The sequence below is a fragment of the Colletes latitarsis genome, chromosome 1, assembly GCF_051014445.1.
Source record: "Colletes latitarsis isolate SP2378_abdomen chromosome 1, iyColLati1, whole genome shotgun sequence".
Taxonomy (NCBI): domain Eukaryota; kingdom Metazoa; phylum Arthropoda; class Insecta; order Hymenoptera; family Colletidae; genus Colletes; species Colletes latitarsis.
Window position 1 is genome coordinate 53,574,926 of NC_135134.1, and position 25,716 is coordinate 53,600,641.

Consider the following 25,716-nt stretch of genomic DNA (forward strand, 5'->3'; position numbering starts at 1 on the left):
CTAGTTCCGAGAAACTCGTTTTTCCATTAGGATCTGTCCGCGATCTGTCTACAATAACTTCAGCGCGAAATAACCGACGTCTGCTGCTGAAATTTTCTCGCTACTGGACCGCAAGAAACTCAAACGGAACTAAAGTAAATTATTTCATTGTAGCAACCGTCCCCTAAGTCAGGTCCCTCGTAAACTACGACCGTCTACGTATCGAATGGAAAACGATATTTGAAAAATAAAATAATCATTCGGGGATTAATAACAACGCCCTGCCCTCCCGTAAAGTATCCGTTTTATTCTTTCAAGGCGTTATAGATATCCAGGGAATAATCTCTGTCTCATATATATATCATTCTAATAAACATGAACAATAATAAATATAATGTGTCCAAGAACGTAGGAAGTTTTGCGTCTAATCAGGCTGCTCGGTACAAAATAGCGCGTTTATATATGGCATTCTCGGCAATAGCTTCGTACACATATCCTTTTGATTTCAAAAGACACTGATCACTCGCCTCTACCCTTCTTCACGTTTTCAATTTGTACGTTCTTTTGCACAGTCGCCGTGTGCCACGACGTCGTCGTTTATTCGCCTCGATATTCGCACTATACAAGCATCTTCGCGATTGGAGAACGATCAAAGGAAACGTAAACGTATCTGTCGAATAAAAATCTTCTTTTTTTTTTCGTTGGGATCCACCCTTTCGAAATAGACAATTCCCGACGACGGTCGACCTCGTGGCGCACGGTTCGTCAGCGAATACATTTGTCTCTCTTTTATTATCACTACGAGTCGCCTCTCGAATTGCACGACGATCAAGCGCTGCCCCGATTTGTCATTTTGGAGCACAGTAACGCAGGAATGGGGGAGGATTGACAGTATAACGTCTCCGAAATAATGCGATTCGTATCGGAATCGCGGCTGCATTCTTTCAAAATCGACAACGATCGGACACGAGTAGAGAGTAGAAGGATCTCTCTCCTTACGACAAGTATTTGAAAACGACTCTACGTAGATTTTGCTCGAATGAAATTTAAATTTAATCACGCGGTGTACTAAGAATCGCGTGACGATTTCTGCACAGAACCGTCGTTTGATCGAGATTTGGAAGTACCGAAGGACAGACAGACTCGGTTTGAATTCGCGATTAGAATTTCCAAAGAATACAGCACGGGTTACAAAGTCGCGAGGAGAGGTGCTTAAAATTTATTGCGAAATGACAAAGAGAACAGCGAGCCTTAACTGGTAATGCGCGTCTCGCGAAAGTCGCGATCCGATTTTGATGCTACGCGTAAAAGTAACTCGAAATGGAAGCAAAGTGGAAGTAGAACGATGCTTGGATATCGCATTGCCAGTTAGGGATTAAAACATTGCGGGGCTTACGTTATTATGAAACATTTATATCTATATCGGTCCTGTCCAAAGTTGCTGCTCCCATTTTTCGTTATCATAGCACACGAAGACTTTGTACATAGTTGATCACGCGTCGCGCAGGGTGTCGCAAAAGTTCTTGCACGAAATTAATTGGTTCATAGAATTCGTTAAAAATTATTTCTTTAGTTTGTAAGCTCGGGAAAATAGTTCTCTGTGCGATCACGCGAATTATAAAACATTTAGAATCGTTAATTGTGCTTGCGTTAATTTTCATTAGTGCCAAGATACATTTTGAGTAGCGATATTTCTAAATGATCGTGCATTCATGTCGTTGTCTTACGCGTAGTGATTATCCACAGATTTTTCTTAGCTCCTGTGCTAATTTAAAATGGCTCGTGTTCAGATGCAAAAATGACGGATTTTATGTACGGACGTATACGAAATATCAGTCTTTCTATAGTCGTACGCAATAGTACAAAGAACTATCCGATGGAAAACTATGAAATTTAATGCTCTTGTGCTTCAGCGAATTCTATCGATCAGTCAAGTTCGCGACACTTTAAACATCCCCGAAGCATTCTTAATTTTTAAGCATTTGGAACCAACCGAGATCCAACATGGCGTCCAGAAAAGAAGAAAACCGCGCAAGAGGATGCACCCATGAACAAGACCGACGTATAGCGATCACATACTAAGTCTGAAGAAAAGAATTTTAAAGAAAGTTCTAGAATTATTGCACTGCGCGGCGATTCGAGTTCTCTCTCAGCTGCCATAATATCTAAAATCGTATTTTACGAACATCTTGTGCATATGTTGTGACGTCGACGCGCTGACCGCCATATCGTTTTCCAGGACACTATCCTATCTCTCGATAAGATTACGTCCTACATTCCTAACGAATTCTACATTCGATATATAATACGTATTATATATTCCGTGAACGCAAATAGAACGTGGAAATGTTCTGTAAGGAAACTGTTTCTACAAAATTGTCCAATTTTCGGCGTTCGTAGACGATCAACGCGTCGACGTGGCCGTGCAAAGGAAAAATCGAGTCTCGAAAAAGACATTTAAGTGAAGAATCGCAACGACTAGGAGAAACATCGACGCAAAAGAAGCCAAGTGTAAGGGACGATCCGAACGATCGTCCTACAACCTTCGTTTTCCATCTCCGATGATCGCCCTATTACATCGTCGCGTATATGCACGTCCGCTATATTTTACACGGTTTCGATCCCGCTATGTACACGTCTAAATCCGGCCACAGAAAAGACAATCTCTCATTCTGTCCTCGAACGCGTTGTTTCGTTTCACCTTTACGCTCGAGCGAAACGCGAAATCTCGGATCGCAAGACGTTCGAACGCGACTAGAAGATGAAGATCCTCTGGAAGATTGGGGAGGGCTGGAACGAGGGGCTACGAGTATAATTCCATTAAAAGCTTCTACCGAGAACAACGACGACGCGATGTGTATCTCAGAAAATAGCAGACAGAATTGACCTCAGTAATCGTGTTGCTGCACGTTACAGGTGGAACAGCTTCGCTTTTTGATATCGTTCCTCTTACTGTACACGCGTGAATCTCCTCACTGCGACTGTGTAGGCGTCGGGCAAAGATGGGCAAAATTTTATTTAAAATTTCAATGCAGTTCAATTTTTATCTGTTTGGTTATTTAAAACTTCTTCGTAGATAAGAATTTTGCCCGTCTCTGGTATCGAGTCTTACAAATGGACGTAAATCTCATAATATGGTCGAATCATTTCGCTGTAGAAACGGTGGAGGCCCGATACCTACAGACTCCTCAAGATGCGTTTACATTTATCGAAAGAATTCTCGACTCTTGTAAAATAATTAAAACGTTCACTGAGCTTTTGGCCGAAAATAAATTTTACGTGTCTTTTCGATCGTTCCACTTTTATTTCGAGCGTTGTAATTTGCATTTTTATAAACGCATCTTTTGGAAACGAACCATCGACGCACGATTCTACGACAGTGGACGAGGGAAGAATTAAAGTCGCAAGATTCTTAATCCGCTAACGAACATTAGATTAGGAGCGCGGAGACGATTACGCGATCGCGAAAAAGTCGTCTCGCGTTTAAAAGTGTGAATCTAAAGTGTTCCCGACGGCTCGACGAGCGAAAGGGGAAGCGATGAATTATCGATTACGAGACACAAATTATTCGGCGATAATCGAACTTCACGCTTTCACTCCGCGAGCGATCAGAGATAATTGCGGTGACATTTAAAAGTAATTGGTTGCACAATATCTTCGCAATCTTCAGCGTGCGAGTGTGAAACTTACGAGCGACTGAACGTCTTACCTAATCGCGTAAAGAAAACGTTGGCTAGATTATAGTGTGCAGAGAGAGAAATTTACAAGTCGTTGAACATGAATTCTCAGTTTCATCGATTGTACAAGAATCTTAGAAGAGATAGAAACGCTTCCACCGGAATCAGTTCGCAAGTTAGTCTACGTATCAACCTAAGAATCTACGATTTCATGAAAGACAATTACACAGGACGTGGGCTAAAATTGACTTCTCGTTTTATGGAAAACTTATTCCTACTTTGAGGGTTTACGCGTAGAGGAAGACGAACGTAAAAGTGTGCCTTTGCGTACAAATGTTTATGCAAATGCTTGTGCAGCTTCGTAAAAGTTTGTGCGTGAATATCGATTGAGAGGAACTGAACGTTTGCAATTGTGCTCGCGATATAAATAAAATTTAACGTCAAATCATATTTCTAGCACAATCTAGTTTTTGGCTCGAGTGGATCACTTGATAGTTAGCGAACCGTGTAGTCGACTAATGAAATAATATCGCGAATATAAATCTGAAACGCGACGATATTTGCGTAATTAAGTTCCGGGATCTAGCGACGGGAAATGTTAACGAGACCAGCGAAATCTGCGTTTTTCTTGCAACCGAAGAGCCTAAACTGAAACGAGAGGATGATCACGCGAATTCACCTCGCAAATTGATGCGATTTGAGATAAGCGTCGCGTTAATGACATCGTATTTCCCGGCGAAACGCACGCGTAATCAGGACGAGCGCGATTTCACTCTGTTGAACACGCTTGAGAATTGTACGAGCTTCGCGACGCTCAAAGTTTACGAGATCTGTGATGCCAGGGAAAAGAAATTAAAATATCCGCTTGTCGAGTGCAACGCCAAATATCTACGAAACAATACGATAGAAAATTAAATCGAAAGGAGCAGGAGAAAGCAGGGCTACAAAGTGGGACACCTTAACATCTTCTGTTAAGCTGAAGTTACAAAATATACACGATCTTAACGAATCTATACATTTTTACTATGACAGAAACGTTACTTTTCGATATAATCAATTATATAATAAAAGCTATTTCTTTACTATGGCCAATATGGCGTAACAAATACTACTTTTTAAGGCTACATCGATACCACAGAAGATATTTAGACGGCTTGTTTCTAGCGAACCTGTGTCCTGGAAAAGTGTTCAGACGTGCCATTAACGTTACAGCTATCAATGCACCGATACTTTGCATGCGTATACCAATCTTTACTGAATATTTATTACGGAGGACATATCACATTCTTTCTAAAAATAATTCTGGAATTCTTAGACCAGGTTTCATCCACTGACAGACTAAGAATCCCAGGAAAATAAATGATTTCTAAGCTGCTTTATTTCCCCCAGTAACAGACACTTCGGGGTCCTGAAACCTCTGGCAACGTAAAGTGCAGACAAAAAAAGAAGCGGAAGTCGAAAGAAAGCCCGAAGGATCTCGAGTCGTAGGTGATTCACAAAAATCAACAACACATAAAAGCCACAGGAGTAATCAGTAATGTCAGTTTAATCACACATAGTCGTCTAATGTACAATTAGGAAGTTGCATCGACCGTTTCTTTGGTATCGTTGCCACTGAACTGATTCACGGTGATCGCAGCAGGACACTCTAGTTTTACCATACACCTATTTACATTTATATCTCGAACCTGTATTCCATATATCGACACGAATATCGTTATTGTAATAACCCGTGATCGCTACGCACGAGAAACGAAAGCACGTCGGGACGAAGGCTTCGAGCACCGACGGTTGCGTCTAACATTCTTCTTCCATCGTTAACTACCAGTTTACGAACTACCATCGTCTCAGATTTCTTTTTTTTTTTATTATTTTTTCTTTTTTTCTTTATGTTTCTTTATCTTCGCTTGGTCCGTGAGTGAGTCTCTTTGCGTGATTGGCAGGTCTGAGTCCCGAAAACCCATTTCGATACCACTCAGTTTGATCTACGTATTATAGTATATGCGTACAGCTAAACGTTTACTCGGTAGTTATTTATATAAATACTTATCGTTACTGCTACATAGATGCCTCTTTCGTATTGCGGTGAAATCGCGACGATTCGTCGTACGCGAATCGGAGGGAAATAAATTATTTTTCTTCGTCCGTTGCCCGTTTTGCTCGGCGAACAAATCAAACGCGTCGATGCGAGGAAGGTAGTTTACAGTACGCGAAACGAGATTAAGCTACAAACTGCTCGATATATATTTACAGTTAAATAGTTTCTTTCGTATTCTCTCGGATAATGCATCGGCAAACCTAATCGTCGCGGATCCTGAAATCGGATCGAACGAGCGTATCGAGTATAAAACGGGCTCCATTGTTGGCACTTTCGAGATTGCATCGCCTGCTACTGTATTGTTCGTTGATGGACGAAATGGTTGTCGCGAGTCGTCGGCTCGAGCAATGAAAAATAAAAAAAACTCGTCGACGAATCTTTTACGCGTGCAGGATGATTCCGGGAAGCACAAGCCACAGGAACTCGATCGAGGAAAATATTCCGTGGCTCGACGAGATTTATCTTGCGACTATGTTTTTCTAGATAATGGAATAACGTGTCCACGACATTCTGCGTATGGAAGTATTCAGGTAATCGAATTTATGTTTCAATAGAAAATGGCCTTCGTACGCAGAACGACGAGAATCGGTATAAAAAGGAGAAAATTGCAATTGGGGCTTCCACGAAATAAAGTAAACCACGCAATATTTTCTCTCGAAAATTTCCTTCGTGGACGAGAGACAAGAGCTGCGACTCGTCTGATCTTTTGAAACCATCCTGCAGAATATTTGCTTAGGAAATTTAGGATTTCTTTTGTTAGAAACTCTACGACGAATGCAACAATATATTCAAAAAAGATTGGACGTTGGATTGGCAAGACGTGTTATCGATGCATCCAATATTGGCGTTTGAAATTACACTCGGATCGCGTAGTATCGATCTAAACGTCTAAGCGCCAAAGGTACTGAAATACTAAATAATACGGACGTACTGAAGCACAGAGGCGCTAAAGGTATTAAAAAGAAAGGTACCTACGATCGTTCCCATCTCGACTACTATCCGCGCCATTTCGGTTCTACTAACATACAGTCGACCGTTCCGATCGATTCTCCGATCGACGTATCGATGCTTCGTTCGAACAACGGACCGACCGTGGGTCCAGTGCCACAAGAGCCATCGTTCGTCGACGAATGAGTAATTTCCTTAGCTCGTATTTACTGACACATCGAGGAAAACATGCTGCCTACTTGAAACTACTGTTCTACGATAGCTGCGCTACGCGAGTACACCGGTGCGTAGAGAATACACATTTAATTACACTCCGCGGCGAAATGACTGTTATCACGATGCCCGCGGACCACGTCCGCCATTCTGGTACACCTAAACGCTTAATCCTGTATACATAACTATCTCTACTGTTGTAAACGTGATAAATACAAAGTGTGTACGTATAGCCACGCGGTAATGTTGGTGTGTTATTTGGCAGTAACTCGTGTTCCACTCGTCTCCCGTTTCCTCTGATCTCTCTATCACCGCCTACGCCTTCGTGTTTCTCATTCCCGGAGCTATCCGTCCGTCTTTTCGCTTTATATACATACACGCAATCTTTGGTTTCGCTACGGAGCACCAACGCCGTGCGTAAAAGGGTACCATCTCGAATGGCACCAATACCTTTTTGCCGTCAGCGCGGTTCGTTCCTTCGTCTTCGTCCCCTCTCGACGTTATCGAACGTCCGATTACACGCTCGAGTATCGCTACGATTCAATATCTACGCGTTCATTAGGCCTGCTCCCTCAAAGAACGGAGCTACGTACGATGCTACGCGTTATTCGACACTACTATGACACCTGGAGTCAAATCTGCATCGAAGTGGACTATCTTATTTCGTTCTTACGCGATATCAACTCGTGAATTCTTACGTTAGAATGAGTCCTCGAACAGACTCCATAGAGTATTTAAATATATATTAGATAGATATTTGATACCGCTTCGTGGTATAGTTTCGTTTCCTAATCGCGAGGTTTGTCGAATTAGCACTCGAATAAATACGCTAACTAAGGAGCTTCCTTTCTCCGTTCGTTTCTTTTGTAACAGTACAACGTGTACGTGTGTGTATTTGTGTGGGTCAGTGAACATTTCTATAGACTTGTGTGTATATATGTTCCTATACGTAATGCTTAAACGTGGAATAGAAAATTGAGATAAGGGCTGTCAGTCTTGGGTGATGAAACGTCGAAAAAACGGTGGCGACTCGAACGAGGGGGTGGAATCGATCGTGGAAGAAACGAATCTACCGTGGACCGTCACGGAGAAAACAATTCAGCCTCAGAGTCTCATCAGTCGTTAATAATTATTTACTCGGGAGCAAAATTGAGCATTCTGGTATTTGGAATTTGTCAGCTCGCCCGTGTCGTTCCGTTTCGCGGGAATGTGTGTTTCTTTTGTGTGATCGATTAGTCGCGAGCCGTACGGGCGTTTCTTTTTATTTTATTTTTTTTTTGTTGCTTTCTTGCCTTTTTTCTTGTCTCGTTTTTTTTTGTAATTATTTTAGGCGAAACATCGATGTAACGTTCGTCACTCTTACGTACCGACAAAACATCGTGCGTAACACTAGAAAATATCTACGGTGTCGAGGAGCTCTATTTTAGTCAATAATACTGTTCGTGATGATCGCGCGTCGCGCGGAGCGGAGTTTTGATATACTGGGTGCTTTGTGTGTCTCGATCGCGTTGATATCTGTCAGACAGACCTCAGTGTGCATAGGATGAGCTTTAGGGGACCTTGAATAAAATAAAATTACGATAGTTTGAGAGAATCGTTTGCTTCGGTATTCATATCGCGTTCACTGTCCACCGACCCGCGTGCAGGTCAAGATAATTACGTCAAAATATTTTGACAAATATTGCTCGTACAATTAAAAATTCAAAGCTTTTCCAAAATTGAAAAGCACAGGTATATCACAGGAATAATAACGAGTACTGTCGAGAAAAAGAATAGAATGTTTATTGCTACGATAATCTTATCTATTTTCAGCGTGATCGAGTGATATTCACGCTCACAAGCGCGGACAGTGAAAGCGTATCGTGAATTAATTTCAATATTTGGCAATACAGAGTACTACGCGTCATTGTTTTCTAATTTAATGGAAAAATGTTTCTCATACTACCGCGTTTCGTTTCACTCAAGATCGAGAGAGAAGAAGGAGACGAAAAGCAAGTCGAGCGACCAGGATAAACGAAGCACCGTTCGCAAGTGTATTTAAATATCAAAGTTCGTTGTTCCCAGACATCTTAGCCTCCCGCTGCGCGGACGCGCGCGTAAAATGTGTAAAAGGTGAGCGTTCGTTTGCCATCCGGACGAGCGTTTGTCGGCTCTGATAATGCCCTCGACGCCGGGTGATCCCCCGGAAGCGTAGATTTTGGCAAAGTAATTCGACGGTTGTCCACTTACCTGAGCAGTCGCGAGGCCCATCCGTGACTCGACCCGGTAAAAATTAATCGTACAAACTGCCCGCCGTGTATAACGCTACTACAAAAGTTAGAGAGATAAAAAGACACCGCGGACACGCGATCGGTGATGCATGGTTCGCAACGATCGCGTCTCTTCTTTCTTCCGCGGCAATAAAGACTCGTGTCGTTCTCGCCATCTTGCCTTCGCGAGACTATTAACGCGTCAAACAATGTCCATCGTCGAGATCCCGCCACGAAGCGTAGTTTCCTTCCGATAGAGAAGCTTCGTTCGCGAGTTAGACGCGAGGGGTAAACATCCCCCAGATTTCCCAAACGACATCCACGGATTCCAGGTGGGAATCGAAAAGATCTAGAGTTCCTCCGACAGAGCGATCGGTGCTCTGGAGCCTGGCTTCAAGTCCTTGACGCCTATGCCGATGTCGTCGACGGGTACCGGCGCCAGCTTCAGCTGGTTTCCGTTCAGCTTGATGTCGTTCACCGAATGGGACCGACCGTGCGTCACCAACGGTTTCGCGGTGGTGTTCGTGCTGGTGTTGGAGTTCGAGCTGCTGACGGAGTTGACGCTAGGGCTGGTGACCGGGTTCGAGCTCGAGGTGCAGTTCGCCGTGTTGCTCGAGCTGGAACTCGAGTTCGAATTCGTGTCCAACGGAAGATTCAGGCCCGCGGACTGGACGATCGGAGCGGGGGCGGACGATTTGCCGCGCGACTTCGGTTTCACGTTCGCGCACGTCGTCGAATTCAAATTCGGAACCGGCACCGGGGGATGATCGTGGTCGCGGTTGCCGTCGGGCGTCGAATCGGGCGACACGGACATCTTGGCGGTCGCCGACGATTTCGTGGTGAACGCGGTCAATTGATTGGCGGACTGAGACCGAACCGTGTGACCTCCCAACTTGTCCCTCAACGCCATTTGGTAGGCAACTTCGAACGCCTGGCCCAGAGTCAGGATCACCTCGGTGGCTTGGTCCTGGAACAATCGACCCCTCGCCTCGTACACTTATCTGGGGAGGCGGAGCTCGCGACGGATTCGGTTGAAAATAGAGGGAATTTATTTTTTGTTTGTCAATTGAAGTAGAAAAATCAACCTGTAACGCTTGCTGTGACGAGTCACGTATAAGTTACGTTCCTTAGAAGATGAATCGATCAAATAATTTTGGGTTGATATATCGTCGATTCCATTGACGAGAGATTTTGAAGGCTTTTAGATTACCCAACAACTAGGGGATGAAATTGCAACCCCTCGATACTATCTTGAAAATGATTGGAAAGTCTAATATTCAACGGTAGGGGAAACGAGCAATATTATTTATGGGCATTTAATCTTTTTGCTAGAAAGATTTTTGTGACAAGTGGAAAATTGACTCACCATCGTTGGCACGCAAAAGACGTGACAGAAATGCGTACGACTGGCGTGGTCCTTGGTGATGTACGCAAAATGGGTAAGATCGTCAGCGTCCTGACAGGCGCAGTGAATGTTGCGAATTTCGTGTTCGCAAATCGGATCCTATCGATTTGCATGATTCCCAATGCAAATGTATGTAGACACGATAAGCATATTAAGTTCCCATGTTAATCCTTCGCAGCGTGACACTCGTACGCGATAATTCGATGCTTTACAAGGAAACGAAATTACCTTATTGATACTTTACTGCAGCGCGTTTCCCAAAATGAATACAAAAGCAGAAACTTTAGTCTTTCGGTACCCATTATACCGAACATACGATACTTTTTTCATCGAGTGACAAACGTACGAGTGCAACAGTGTTGCAAAGGATTAACAATGCTGAATGTTGAAGCATCTTACATTGGTCACTGTGTTCAGGAAACGAACGCCGTGATAAGAAATCGCCAATGTGATATCAGGCGTGACCCTAGGCTCGCGACAGGTTTTCTTTAGCTTCTGTATGGACTTCTTGGTCGATTCGGTGCCACGTAATTCCTTCACAACGGTGGAGCCCAGATACTGCGTGATTTTAAAACAGAAAAAAATCTTGAGCCACGGTTCGCCGTCCGAGGATCGAAAAGGTGTTGTATAGATCGTAAATTTGTATATAATAGCTTCGTGTGTTTCAAGGAAGTACGTAATTATTAAACTCCACGGCGTAATTCCACGAAGAAAGAAAGCGTCGTTCCCTCGGTGTGTTAAGGCTCGCTTTACGAGAAGTAATGTCCTGAATGAATTGTGTTATTAGTTACACCCACGCGACAATTATGATAATAGCCTTCACCTTGAGGCACTGTCACGACTATCTGGCTGACATCACGACGCACTCGTTATTCAAGAATCGTGTAATACGTTAGACCGGGAGCAGAATTACGGAGTACAATTGCCACATGTGCATGAGACACTCTAGTTTCCATGGGTGCGATTACAGTTTCCCTTTTATCTCGTGTAACCGTCTGCTGTTCGAAGCTTTCAAGAACACGGTCTACTCCACCAGCATTTAATTTTATGCGTGCATTATTTATTTGGTTGTTCACTATTTTGAAAACAAACAAAATGTAAATACGAGAACTGTATCATAGGCTTCGTGCAAGTGGAAAAGCATTGCAGAGTGTTACTTTTTTCTATCCCTAACACGTATCAAAACCAAAATGAGTCGCGTTTGATCGCGCAATCTTCGTTTGGTATTTTTCTACGAAGTCCCTATTGGTATTGCGTATCTCGTGCGCAATCGATCTCGAAATAAGAGATCTCCCGGTATCATAGACACCGACAAGAATATGTCTGTCGACGGCGGTCGAAGCATCGAGATTATTTGGCTCGAGAAGGAGCCAAGAAATAGAAGAAGGAACACAGGAAGCAATTAGACTTACGTTGGCGACGTACGTGACGCAGCCGGTGACTAGAGCTTTTGGCTGGTGCCTCCATTGCGTCTTTAGGGTGGACGGCACGCCGAACAGCAACTCCGACGGTGCCCTGATCTCGAGCTGTTCCGGAGCTGAGATCGCCCCATTATGCGAACTGGGTCGCTGGGGTGGCTGCGGGGCTGGTCTGTTTTTGCGGTGCCTTAATGTACCCGTGGTAGTCGAATTCGTTCCGGTTATCGGCGTCGGGGCATTACCCTCCGTCGTTGTTTCCGGCAGTTTTTCTCGTATCTCCTCCTTCAGCTGCTGTATGTTCGTCTTCTGTGGAAACGGGAGGATAAAGGTTCTTGAGAAACGTTCGTCGCGGAAGTTACAAATCGAAGCTCCATTAAGCGATAGAGAAACGAATGAATTTATAACGAAACCGTTTATCCGTCAAATTATCGGTAATTTCGATAAACAAGCGACACGAATCGTCGTTGCACAAATAGAAAAGAACAGAAAAGGGTGCACGTCGATTTTTATCAAATATAAAAACCTTTCGACGGACTCGCGAACGAGCGACCGGCGGAAAGAAACTTTTTTTTTTTTTATTTCACCATTTCGTTGAACCAGATGACGTTACGTTGTACCAGCCTCGCCGACGAATCCCCTCGATGCGTCGGTGAACAAAACAGAAACGAAAAAAGGAGAAAGCCCCCGGATGCGCAAAATTTTCGCGAAGCGTTGCAAAGCCACGCTCGAAAATCCGGCTCGCGTTACACAACGTACAATTACACACGTAAAAGCGTCGGCGTTTCGAATTGCCACCCCGTCCCGGCGCTGCACCGAACCCCCGAAAAAAGGAAACTTTTTGCAATCTCTCCGGCTGAAACGCGTGGCCGTTTCGCGGCGGTACGGGAATTACGATCAAACCGGATTCAAACCACGCGAGCGTATCGCTCGAATTCGGATTACACGCCGCGAATCGTTTGTTACATCTGGCTTCCCTGTATAATTTGTGTCGTGCCACGGGTCCCCCGGGGAACGAGTCGCGTAAAAAACAAAGGGATGGCGGTACAAAAAAAAAAAGGAGACAACGGTTTCGAACGAGAGAAAGAAAGAGGCAGCGACGAACCTACCGAAATGCGAAGATTATTTTACGCGTTCGGACGTAATTGAGGGCTAAAAACAGTTATAATATCGCTGTTACATTACGTGCTTCGAACACTCGAATCTCTATAATTACGTCTTTTCATATTGTGTAACGTCAATGGCACTAGTGTTACGTCACTCCACGTAATCACATAACGTCTCATTTGTAAATTATTGCTTGTCTTCCTATTCTGCTTATCGAACACTCGGACTTCTACAATTATACGAGTCCGTAATCGTATTCGTAACTTCTCGTTTCGAACTTGTTTAGATTCCGAGATATTTAAAATAACCACTGGAACTAAATACTAAACTTTTGCTTCCGTAAAGAAACGAAAAGGGAACGATTCGGCCACAAACGTCCGAGGGCGACGCGATAGTAATATGTTTCCGCCTTCATCAGCAGACGGAAAGGCTCCACCGGGGGGAGGGAGGAGGGGGGTGGGAGGTAGCGCGACAATCGGACCGCGAATCGTGAAATTCGATTACTGGGAAAGAATGGACGTAAGGACCAGAGAAACGGAGGAACAAAAAGAGCGATTTGGACGTGTGCGCGTCGACCGGGGTCGGCCATTAATCGAATTTAATTAGCTAATTAAGGGAGCAGCGCCGAAAAGACGAGCGGGACGAGGTAACGGAGTAGCTCGTTAACGGATGCACGTATCGCGCTCGAGGCGCCCGAACAAAAACCATTAGCGTCCGCTCGAGCGATCGGGCTGAAAGCTTCCTCGAGTGTCGCACCGACGTGCAGGCTCCGCTGCGCCGTACGCGCGTCGAACAGGTAAGCTGATGCACGCGTTACAATAACGGCTCTCCAATTAGCCACGATATTTACATTATGACGCGATCGGCTGAAAGCCGTCGAAAGCGATCGAGCTTGCCGTGTCGCAGCCACCCTCGAGCTCGTTCCGCCCTCTTTTGCCCAAGTGCTCGGCCCTTGTCAGACACCCCGGTGAACCGTTCACGGTAATTCTTAACTGGATTGCTGCATCCGCTACCGTAACACCCCCCATACACCCCCATTCCGTCGCTCTCTATGTTTTCGTTGCCTACTTCAAACGCGATCTTCGCGATGTGACGCGCCTCTCCCGCGCTTGCAGGTGAGAGAATCGACGGCAGAGGAGTGTCGCGTTACACGTAGATCGTGACGTACGTCGTTAGCCCTTTACACTCGATGTGGTTTCACTGTTGCAACACGCCTCCTTTTGCTCTTGGCGCGTCTGATACTTTCCAACCCTCGAGATACCATTTTTTTTTAAATTATTCTATGTTCGCGAGAAATCCGATGGCCGATCAATGGGTTTCGAGTATTTCAACCCCTTGACGTAAGATTTAATGTAATTTTTCAAACGTATATTAGTCAATTTTAGGAGTGGCCACGAAAAAGAATATATTTGTCTTACAAATACCTCGTAAATGTAAAAATGTGTTGACTTTAATATACAGGGTGTTCGGCCACCCTTGGGAAAAATTTTAATGGGAGATTCTGGAGGCCAAAATAAGACAAAAACCAAGAATATCAATTTCTTAATTGAGTTATTAAAAAATTGAATTAAAAAATGTCAAATCATTCTAGAAAAATTATTTTCGGTTTGCGGGGCTCAATTACAACAATTTTTGGTGAATAGACATACCCCCGACATCCTAACCATTTAGGAAAAAAAAATTCACATCTGATACATCTGTATTCACCGGATACGAAATATTTCACTCACCAAGGTGTTGAGGTCCTTGTTGAGGTCCTCCAGGTTGGGCCCGGTGCAATTGCGATTCTGCGCACGAACGTTCGAGCTACTGACCGACGCGAGGATCCTCTTTCTGTGCGCTGGCTTCTGGATTTCCAACACAGCGGCGAGTTCGACCTCCCACACGCTCCTCACGCGATCCATGTCAGTGTACAAGTGCTTTCTGAACGTCTCCGCGTAATTCTCCAGGTGAATGCTCTTCAACCATTCGTCCACCGATTGTCCGCTGCTGTTGGATCGTTTCTCCACGCGTTTGTTCAGCAGACCAACGGCGTCCATGATCACCGCGCGTTCCTGGTCGCTGCTGATCCCCATGTCCTTCAGATCCGCCTCGTCCAGCACTCCGTTCTGCGGACAACGGTCGTTCGTCCGAGATATCAAACGACGCGGAAATCCGCGGACGAAGGGACGAAATACTCACAATGAAGTCGAGATCGTCGAAGCCAGAATTGACGAAGAGGGTCTCGTAATCCGCCAGACCCAACGTTGACAGCCACTGACCGACGGAAGTGGAGACAATGGGGCTGCTGCTGGTGTCCGAACTCAGGCCTGCGTACAAATCAGACAGTATCGCAAGTTTAATTCACGACAGACACCTTCTGTGCCTCGAATTGGACGCTATTTCTGCGAGTCGAAGCTTCGAATCTTAAACTTACTCAAATATCTTCGATTCTGAATGAAAATTTATTCTCGCAAATTGCCCAGAACGAGCCAACCTTAATTAGAATTTTTCGTCTCTTTGTTCGCGAAAAGACCGACCTGTTACTTTTCATTAACGATTAATGGAAGGCGTTCGAGGTCAGCGAAACGAAAATTTCAAGCTACCTAGTCTTGTCTGGAACTCCTTCTCGAGCTCGTTGACGAAGACGGACTCCCTGACGAGGCCGGTCCCGAAGGACGCCATGATCTCGGAGATCTTCGCCCATTCCTCCTGTTCGTCGAAGGGGCTCATTATGCTAAGGGACTTCTCGTCCCTTTCGCGGTCGCGATCGGACAATCGGAACGGGACCTCTCCGTCCTCGATACGTTCTCCGCCTCCACCCTCGCCGCCGGTTCCCATTCCGCATGCGGATGGTCCGTAAACGTTCCGCAACCGACGCAGCGTACGCGGCCGTTCAGCTGTCACGGATCCTTTCAACAAACCTGTCGAAATTACAACATGTCGATTACACGCGACGTCAGTGACAGGGGAAAACTATTCTTTCATCGAAATGCAAAGGGGTCGAGCCAAGGAGGTTTCAAAATGTTTTGTATCTTGAAACTCGTTGAGTCTTGTTAGCAAGGTAAACGGAGCTACAAATATTTGCAAAGAACGTGAAAAACGACTGTATAAACAATACTATCTTTCGATCTGTTTGTGAAAGATAAGCACGAGCAAAATCTTTAGAATCGTAGCGATAACAACCAGTGTCAGGGTTACCAGAGGCTTTAAATGTTAACGAGAGTAAGGGATGGTTTCCAAACGTCCTAACGCTGGCGGGTTAAACGATCAAGAAGTTTATCGTTAGAATTTTATTATTCCTGCGTTCTCCCATAAATTTCGCCCCGATAAATTCCCTTTGGCTCCGTTAAAGCGTATCGTTATCGCCAGGAAACAACGATTTCGCAATAATCTTGGCTCATCCGAATTTGTTTGTTCCGTGGTGAAACGACCGTGCACGCGCCCTCCATCGTTCGCGAAACCGCGTTGTATTTGTTCCCTCTCCTCGATCACGGCACATGTGTAATGTCCGCAACAAGTGTACGCGCAAATGATTTTTTTTCATGGTACTTTGACCCTCAAACGTTTTATCCGCGTTCGTTATTTACTCGAATCCTGTATTTATTTGCGAGCAATCGTACGCCACCGCGACGCGGAACGCACGACCGGTCGCGTTTCGAATATCCAACGCGTCGATATACTATTTTGTTTTTCTTTCAGTTTTTTTTTTTTTTTTTTTATTTGTAAACCTCGACCACCGAGCCGACGTACAATGTCGTATAATATTTCCGTCGATCGTGTAGAGTGGGCGGGTTTAGCGCTTAAGAGCCGACGTAATTGCTTAACGACATCGGTGTCGAGAGTCGGTCTTGATTATCTTCCGGGAACTAATCTCGTGGAGGCATCAAACAATGACGAATCTGTAATGAATATTCAACGTATCCGTGGATTCGTTCGTACGTGGCGCATATCCATTATGGATATCCGCTGGCTGATTTCGGATACCAGCCCGACGTGTTTGCGTTTAAAACCGTCCGGAATTGCCGGCCGGTCGGGCTGGAGAACGCGCTCGCTGGATCGCGAATTTCGGGAAGGCATTATGCTCGCCAGCAAGTCGTTGGGCACTTTGATCGATGCGTAACGGTGCCCTCAAAATTGTTACTGGGTTGCAACGCGTGAAACTTAAATTACATAAAATGTTTAGCCTTACTTTTGATACACAAAAGTTTATTAAACTTTGCTGGAAGCACCATATCGGTGGATGATAATTTTCCTAAGCGTGGGCCAGGGCACGGAAGCTGTGACACGTCTGATTTAGAACATGGGTAACCCACGCGCGGAGAAATAATTTATCCGCGATAACATCGAGCACTTAATCGCGCGGCTCGTCGCGCTCCGACAGGTGCAAATAATCCCCGGCCATTCGTGGCGTTCTCTCATTCTTGGCTCTTTTCATCGTCTGGAGCTTTGCTCGACGATTCCCGCCGCCCCCTGGCAAGGGAGGGCCCTTGGCAGGCGGCAGTAACGCCGACACTAAAGACAATCCGTCGTTTTCACCGCCTTTACAATCGACGCCTTGGAAATACCGGCGTCCGTGTTCGCCATGGAAATTCTTTCATACGAATTTCACAAATGAGAATCGCGAATACGTGCGCGAACGGCCCTTCCCATGGGACGGAGACACAGAGAAGGCGGGGGTGGGAGGGAGGAAAAGAGCGGTGGCTCGCCACAGACGGAAGAAAAGAAAACGAAGGGAAGAACGGAGGAGGCAGGGAGCGAGAAGAAAAAAGTACCACTTTAAGCAGCGGCTATGAACGCCTTTCAAAGACGCTGTGTGTATCCTCTCTGCACAGGTGCACTCGAGAGGGTGGTCGCGAGCGTGTACGGACCGTGTACGTACATCCGCGCGTCGTGAAAAGCTCATAAAAATATTAAACAGAGAAAGAGAAAGAGGGGAAGAGACCCGGTTGGAGGAGGCACGAGAGCAAGGTAGTCCGGGATAAGAGAGAGAGAAAGAAAAGGGGGTTGGGGGAGACTCGCGCGCACGTTACAAGCAGCAAACGTACGTAATTTTAATTAAAGCTCCATGATGAAGGGCGTCGCCTGCTCGCGCGCACTCCAGCCAGCAGCGTTATATTATGTAGGCAGTTATTCAAGTCATATACACAAATTACATAAATCCTCATCGTCGTCCCTTTCTCCCGCCTTCCACCTTCTATCTTTCCCTTTCCTTCCGGCTGCCGCCTACCTAGCGCTCTCAGCTTCTCCAGAGGGTCTCTCTTTACTTTTTTTTTTCCTTCTTTTTCCCTGCCATCCCTCCGTCTACGCGTTTCCATCCTCGTCTCCGCCATTCTTTCCCGTCGTCGCACGAGCGACCGCTGGCTTTCACGACGTAATAGTTTCCCTCACGAGGGAATCCGTTTAATCGCAGTAATTGGGAAGAGCTGCGACATTATGCGCTTTTTCTTTCTCCTTTATTTCATCGCCGGTTTGCGCGCTCCGACCGTGAGAAACTAGCGCGCGACTCTGCCGAATGTGTTCTTTTCTTTCCTCTCTATTTTCCCCCCTTTCCACCCACCTCCCTCCCTCGTTCGTTCCGTTTTTGTTGCGCCGCGCTTCTTTTCTATTATTTTCCTGCGACGCGATGCACTCGAACCGTTCGAGGGAAATCGGTTTTTCGGGACGCGAAATTGGGACTGCCGCTTACGATCGAGCTGCTTCGACTCTATCGAATATTCCGTCCTCGGTCTCGTTGCTTCTTCGTTTGAATTTATTATTAAATAAATTGTTCGTTCGCGGAAACTGGGAGGATTTAGCGAACGGTCGAACCTTTGTTTGTAGGATTTCAGCAATTTGATATGGAAAAAACGATTCTTTGTAACGAAAAGAGACAAGTCGAATGTATCGATAATAGAAAAATGATCTGTCGAAATCGAAATGAAGCGTCCAAAGGCTTAATAAAATGGTGCGACGAGAATGAAACCACGTTGAAACGTTCGTGTGCCAAATGCTGGGGCTCGAAATATAAAATACGATCGTTGCATCGACTTGGTTGACAACAGGCGTAACTTCCGCTCGTCTTAACCCTGTATTCCTCGATTCCCGACTCCGCGGTCCATTAAAGCTGGAAAATTTGCGGCGATGCCGCGGTCCACGGCGATCGTAAACATTAAAGTAATCCTTGCGTAAATAAGTGCGTGCACCGTGGATTTCACGGGACACGGTTCACCGGTGGGAGAAGGTCGGATTTCGTTGGATATTAAAAATGCTCGGCCATTAAGCTAGTCGTAAACGACGGGTCGTTACGATTGTCGAATCTGGTCGTCTGTATCACCACGTTCGACTAACGACGGGCGACGTTACGAACGTCATAAAAGATCGTTCAAATATTTTTTATTTGCACAGAAAGGGATATTGTCGAGAACGACTCGAATTCGAATTGATAATCTTTGGAATTTGTCCTATCGCACGATTTTAATAAACGGTGCTTGGAGATTATGAAACGTCTATTTTTACGTGTTTGCTAACGTGGAATAGTTTCTGAATAAATATGAAGGTTTACGAGGCGAGCACCGAAATTCATTAGCATTATTTTATGCAGCTTAGAATCTTAATGAAATCCCACGAACGAGCATCATAGCGTTGCCTTGGGAATCACCCGAATAGAAACTTATAATTGTCTGCATTTATCCTGAAGCAAGATTGTATCAAGAAGAATTAATGGAATCTAAATCTTGAGTGAGAATATTTATTTTATCGATTGACATTAATGTCAAATTTAATTCTCCACTGAAAAGCCCGGATCCAGCTAATTTCAATGTGAAGTATGCTTTACTAACGCTTCGTTCGACTTGCACGATACTTCGAATCTCACGCTAATTTAACGCTGTCTTAAAACTGTGTCAATTTCACGTTTTATGAGCCCGCCTCAAATTGAGGAGTACGAATTCTGGGAACTCATTGATAGACCGTTATGTACGAGCGAGTAAGAATGCAGTGCACGACTTGTTATATTCGTAGGATGCTCGGAGTTGCTAACAATTGCTGCAATTTGTACAGAAAATGAAGCGAGCGAATGGCACGAGTGCAGTACGATTCTTCCTCAATCCTTTACTATTATAAATCTTCCAATAAAATACAGACATCTAAATTGTCGTTTGATGCTTTCCTTTGACGTTTCGAATACTTCGACAGCCCCAACGTACGTATGTTACACGCGTCGAGTCAAGATCAGATCCCTTTCTAACGTAAGCGCTCTCTGGTACATAAATTACGTCGGCATTTGTCATTCAATCGTGGCTCGTAAGTATCTACCAGCAGCTCATTTATCTCGTTAGGCAACAAATGCTCTTTCGTGCCACGGAAATTGCCCTCGTCCCTCCAACGGCGTAATACTAAGAAACGAGGTAAATGAATCGTGTATCGAAGACGATCGCGCTACGGTGTCTGAATTCGTCGCGGTACGCCAATTAAATCCAATTGATCGTAGGTGCTACGCATTCTTGGACGAATCACGAGAACCGTCGTCGTCCAATCGCTGCTCGTAGTAGATGCGCCAATTTATGGGTGATGTAATGACTCCATTACGGAAGTGGATAATTTGCTAATAACTAAGTAGGCGAAGATAAGAATGATCCGAGCATGCGAGACTCGCGCCTCCGAGGAGCGTCTCTTCCTCGAGATTATGTGTGCAAAGATCGAGCATGGATAACAGTTACCTGCTACGTATACCATGATTTAGCTGCTTCAATTAGACCACTACATTTTCCTCGTCAGTGAAATGTATTTATATACTGCACAAATTAAAATATAATAAACTTTGTAAGAGGTACTTAACATCGTAATCGATGTACAATGTAGTATGTACGAAAATTATCAGTCGCTATCTAAACGTTTGATAATTGAAACAGCGTTTACCGAGATGGCGATTCATCGTGACATCGAATGGGCACGAGCGATGGAATCGATTTGTTAGATCATTCTTGTTACCAATTAACATTGGATTATCTAGAAACAAAGACGAGTCTTCTTGTGCATTTTACAATGCACTGATCCTTAAATAGCGAGTTGGCTGATGCAGTGCTCTGTTCTATAAGCGTGTGAGCGTATTATTAAAGTATTCCAGGAAATATTGCGCGATTTTGATCACCGTCTTTCGAAACAACCTATACGTTCACATTTTTAGAAATGTCTTTAAAAATGTTTAAATGCGCATTTTTGATTGCATCCTTATACATCGTTTCGTATAATCGTTTCCCAGTAAATAAGGCTACTTACGTGGGAACAAAGCGTTCGTCGATTTCTAATAACCGCGCATAACGACGTGTTTAGATATGCTAATGGCCCAGCTGACTCATAATGCCGCTAATTAAACTTAACTGCGGAGCTCAATGAGTTATGAAATGGGGCTCCGTTTAAGCCCCGCGGTATCCAACAGCTGAAAGGAATTCCTGATAAACTCTCAAAAGCATTAACAATCACCACCAGACACGGCGTAATAAAGTTGTATAAAAATATTATAATTTGGCCAATGTATCGTTCGTATTGCCCTTAGATACCCGGGTATCTAGCGTTTCAATTCCTGCTGTCTACGCAAATTCCTGAATTATCTATACGATACGACTGATATCGCGACAGAACGAGAAATGTTTATCGTGTATTAATGTCCTACGTATTCGCGGTCATTTTACGCGGTAATGCGTCTGCTCCGACTTTTCTACGAATCGTGCGTGTACACTGTAGCTAAAAAATGATTGGACAGTCAGATATGCAGTTGAATTATTATTTCATTTGATATTTAACAGACCTATTAGGAATACAGTTTTAATTACTCAAAGCAATTCAAGTATTGAATTCTTCATTCTAGTATCAAACAATTGACGTTGATATTATATAGAACTTGAGATAACGAGGTTGGACATAAGGATCGACAAGCAGAGATTAGACAAGAAATCTTAATTACAGATGTAAATAATCTGAAAAATAATACTGAGGAGTTACTTACGATTAAAATATAGTCAGGAACCCACTATTTTATGCTAGAATTTCTTAAGCAAACGAAGCACGATCCAAAGAAGATTGGGAAACACTGGTCCACGTCAAAGAGTAAAGTTTGATTAAAAATAGCAGGCGTCCCGACAATTTTGTACGTCAGTGTACGCACTTGCAATGAAGCATTACTGGCATTCAAAAGTGTGACTGCGCGAAATCGCTTCGAAGAAGGCCGTCGTCTGAGGAAATGGCAATGGTGACGGATACGCGGACGGAATCGCAACGAGGCAATCGACTGACGACAATTTAGCCAAAACCTTGAACAAATGCAACCTCTTATCAGCACACGTGTATTCGCGTTCGCGTAGACTAGATGCTACTTTCGTTGAGACTTACGTCACCTCTGGGATGACTTCGAGCAACCTACGTCATCCTCGAGATTCACTTTTATTTGTTTATTTATAAACGTGGAAAACCCATCTATATACGCGAGAGTAATGACACTTTTGATCTAAGAAACCATTCATAATACATTCAGCAACTATATGCAATTGTTCTTCTGGGTATTCGTGACCGAAGTGACGCAATAGATCATTCGAAGGAATTCAGACTGCTGCCAAATTATGTAATCTGGCTATAGCACACCTATATGTAGACGCATAGAATTTAGGTGCAGATAAAGGAAAATCGTAAGTCAGTTATAGGGCCATTGAGCAACCGTTTGTGAATTCGACAATTACTTTATCTGGTCAATTCTTATTTGCGATCGGTAAATACGGGCGAGGTGGGTCGAAGTTCTTGGAACGCCAAAAATAAAGATGATTCCCCGTGAAAAAATAAATCGAGGTTTTGTCTCGGATGAATCGAGTTCGAAAATCCAGAAAATATTTGTACACGCGACTTCTTGGGCAGTCACGATATTTCGAGTCGTCATTGAATGTTTTTCATCCACAGAATTATGCTCGTAAAACGTTAATGATATTTTATCGTGCCAAGGTCGAGCTCGGAGCACGTCACAAATTTTTAAACTTACGACCGCGTACCGAGCATTTTTATCTCGCGTTCACGATTTATTTTTCCCCCGTAAAGAATCATTTCTATTTCGGTTACAGCAGGAAATATACTCCAACGTGTATAATTCTCCGCACGGAGCACAAGTAGATCTTTCTTCCCAGCTGTCCCATAAACACTACGGATCCATTTGACTCCGTTCAAACAAAATTTAAAGCCCGTTCGGAGTTTTCGTTAATTCGATCGAAACACACTCGACGCGAATGGAACTACCGAACATAAAGAAACAGCTGTTCGGAACGAGCACTTTTTCAGCGCGTTGTTTGTTTTTCCAGAATTAAAAAAAGAAAAGGGAGAGCCACGATTTATCGACGATCGACAAAAGTCCAACCACCGGTCCATTGTTGTTCGTTTACACGGTCGTCTCGAATCGAATTGTATATTTGCCCATGTGTACGCTGTATCCCGAGACTGTGATTATAACGTAACACACACGGGCAAGACCTGTGGCGGGACCAAACTTAGAATCGCCTCTAAAAATATCGGAATTGCGAGCCAGAAATAGCCGAGGCGGACAACACGAATTCTACGAGAAAGATGACCCCGCTGCGTTCGTAATAGGCACCGATTCCGATCACTTACGAGCGAACGAGCTAATAAAGTAGCGATCCGGCGTCAAGCAGGGCCGAATTAAGGTTTTTGGGGCCTGGGACTGGCGAGGGAAACGGAGCATGACCAGATTTCTAACGCGAATAAAACCTGAAACGAACACCTTGAATATTTCGAGTCACGATCAAGAAAAAATTTAATTCTTTAACGATTGTTCAAATTGTGCCTTTCTAAATTGGGCAAATATCGAATAAAATAATTCTAACACTGTAACATTTAATACGAAGCGACTCGTTCTCCCACAATTTCGTAGGAAAGTGTGTTCGAGTGCAAAGGGTTAAAAAGCGAGGCCTGGGACTAGTAACCCTGTTTAATCCAAGCCCCCTAAGCCTCCCCTTGAACCATGCCTGGCATCGAGGCCAAGTGAATCAACTTTGGAACGCGCTTGTCCCGTCCAAATGTTATCGAGACTGGGCGCATATCATTTAAGTGCAATATAATTCATCGCTAAGGAAATATCTCTAACTTTCCTCGTCGATGGTTTCTCCGAAAGAATGCGTTTCGACGAAGGAACGCTACCTGACGGGTGAAAAAACGCATAAGCTCGTGGTTCTTTAGCCACGTTTCCCATAGGTGTTCTTTCTCCGAGTGGAATGTAAAAATGGCCGAGCACGCGTGCAAGAAACATACATAAATTATACAAATCAGTGTCTCGTAGCCAGAGAACGGAATACTAAGCGCCAATTATTCGCGAATAAATTTTTGCCTGTATAATGTCCAGAGAAAAGTCCAGCTCTATCAGCTTTCTACCGATCTCTTCGCGATTCCTAATCCGAACCCATATCTTCCTCGATTCGGTAACAGAAGTCACGTGTAAACATACGAGATACTTAAGATGCTCCAATTGGATACTTATGACTCGAGAAGAGATCTCAGATTATATCCAAAAAGCTACGTATTTCAAGTTCGAGTTCCCCTCGGCCAACAGAGATTTCCAACGACGTCGACCACCGCGATTTACTACTCACCGTACTCCCCCACCTTGTTTCCTGGGCGATCCACTAAATTCCAAGTATCCAACGAATGGAAACGAAATATGTACCGATTTCTCACCTCGTCACGCATCCTCGAACGTGACGCAACGCGCGATACCGACTATAATTACATCAGTAAACGCGACGAGCAACAAGTATGTATCGCGGTTTTTGCCCGGCACGCCAGGAACTTGGTGCACGCAGGATTCCCGTGGAGTGCACGTGGCGCGTGTGCACGCAGGCGCGCGCGCGACACGAAACGAACACACGTCCAAACAAGAGGGCACGTACCACGAGGAGCACAGAAAGTCCAACGTTCCCCCGTTGCAGATGCCTGGGCTCGTTGTCCCTCCGTGGTATCCTCTCTCTCCCTAGCAGCCTTCCAGATGTCCTTTTCCCTCCTGACAGGACACGCCGCGCCTCTGCCCGTCCCACGATGTTCGCGCGCTCCGAACAATGGCCTCACGGCGTCATTACACGAACGACTGCCGCTTCGTTGACTTTCGGAAAACACGGACCCACGGACGCGCGACTCGCGTTCCGTAAAAATTTCCGCGCGACGCAGCTGTTGCACCGCTGTCGGCCGCGCGGCGCTCCCGATTTCTGTCGTCGAAATGTTTGCCTCGAGATATCGCGCCAACTCTAGTATCGGACGTTTAGGAAACTTTTCCCCGTTGAATTTTAAGTCTTATCGAACCGAGCGGTGACAGTTACAATGCGCGCACTTTTACTCATATTTAAATCACCGGTTGCCGGAAGTCTGTTCCTCGAGCATCGCTATCGTCGAGTATCTGGGTCGTTGGACTTTAGAAACGGAGAACACCGTGTGTGTTGACACTTTGCTCGAGATCGCTATTCTAGAATCGAGCGCGGCGGATTCTCGGAGCTCGCGCGACTCTGTAAATTCCTTCGTCGCTTCCCTCCTTTCTCCTTTGCTGCCACACACGCACACACGAAACCACGGGACCAGCGGTTTTCTGAACGCGAGCGACACGCCCTGGCCGCACGAGCCGCGCGCG

At 44.9% G+C, this 25,716-nt stretch overlaps 1 protein-coding gene across 2 annotated transcripts in view; it reads right to left on the bottom strand.

The window, feature by feature from the left end:
- Positions 1-246: 246 nt before the first annotated feature.
- Positions 247-25,716, bottom strand: part of LOC143341197 (ankyrin repeat and SAM domain-containing protein 1A) — a 65,506-nt gene continuing 40,036 nt past the window's right edge. For both annotated transcript variants that reach the window (XM_076764336.1, XM_076765144.1), the window contains 7 exons: positions 15,677-15,994; positions 15,273-15,400; positions 14,822-15,199; positions 11,982-12,293; positions 10,969-11,127; positions 10,531-10,668; positions 247-10,131 (listed from right to left, as the gene is read on the bottom strand). In XM_076764336.1, coding sequence (XP_076620451.1) covers positions 9,514-10,131; positions 10,531-10,668; positions 10,969-11,127; positions 11,982-12,293; positions 14,822-15,199; positions 15,273-15,400; positions 15,677-15,994 — 2,051 coding nt within the window. In that variant the 3' untranslated portion in view covers positions 247-9,513. The remainder of the gene's footprint in view (positions 10,132-10,530; positions 10,669-10,968; positions 11,128-11,981; positions 12,294-14,821; positions 15,200-15,272; positions 15,401-15,676; positions 15,995-25,716) is intronic.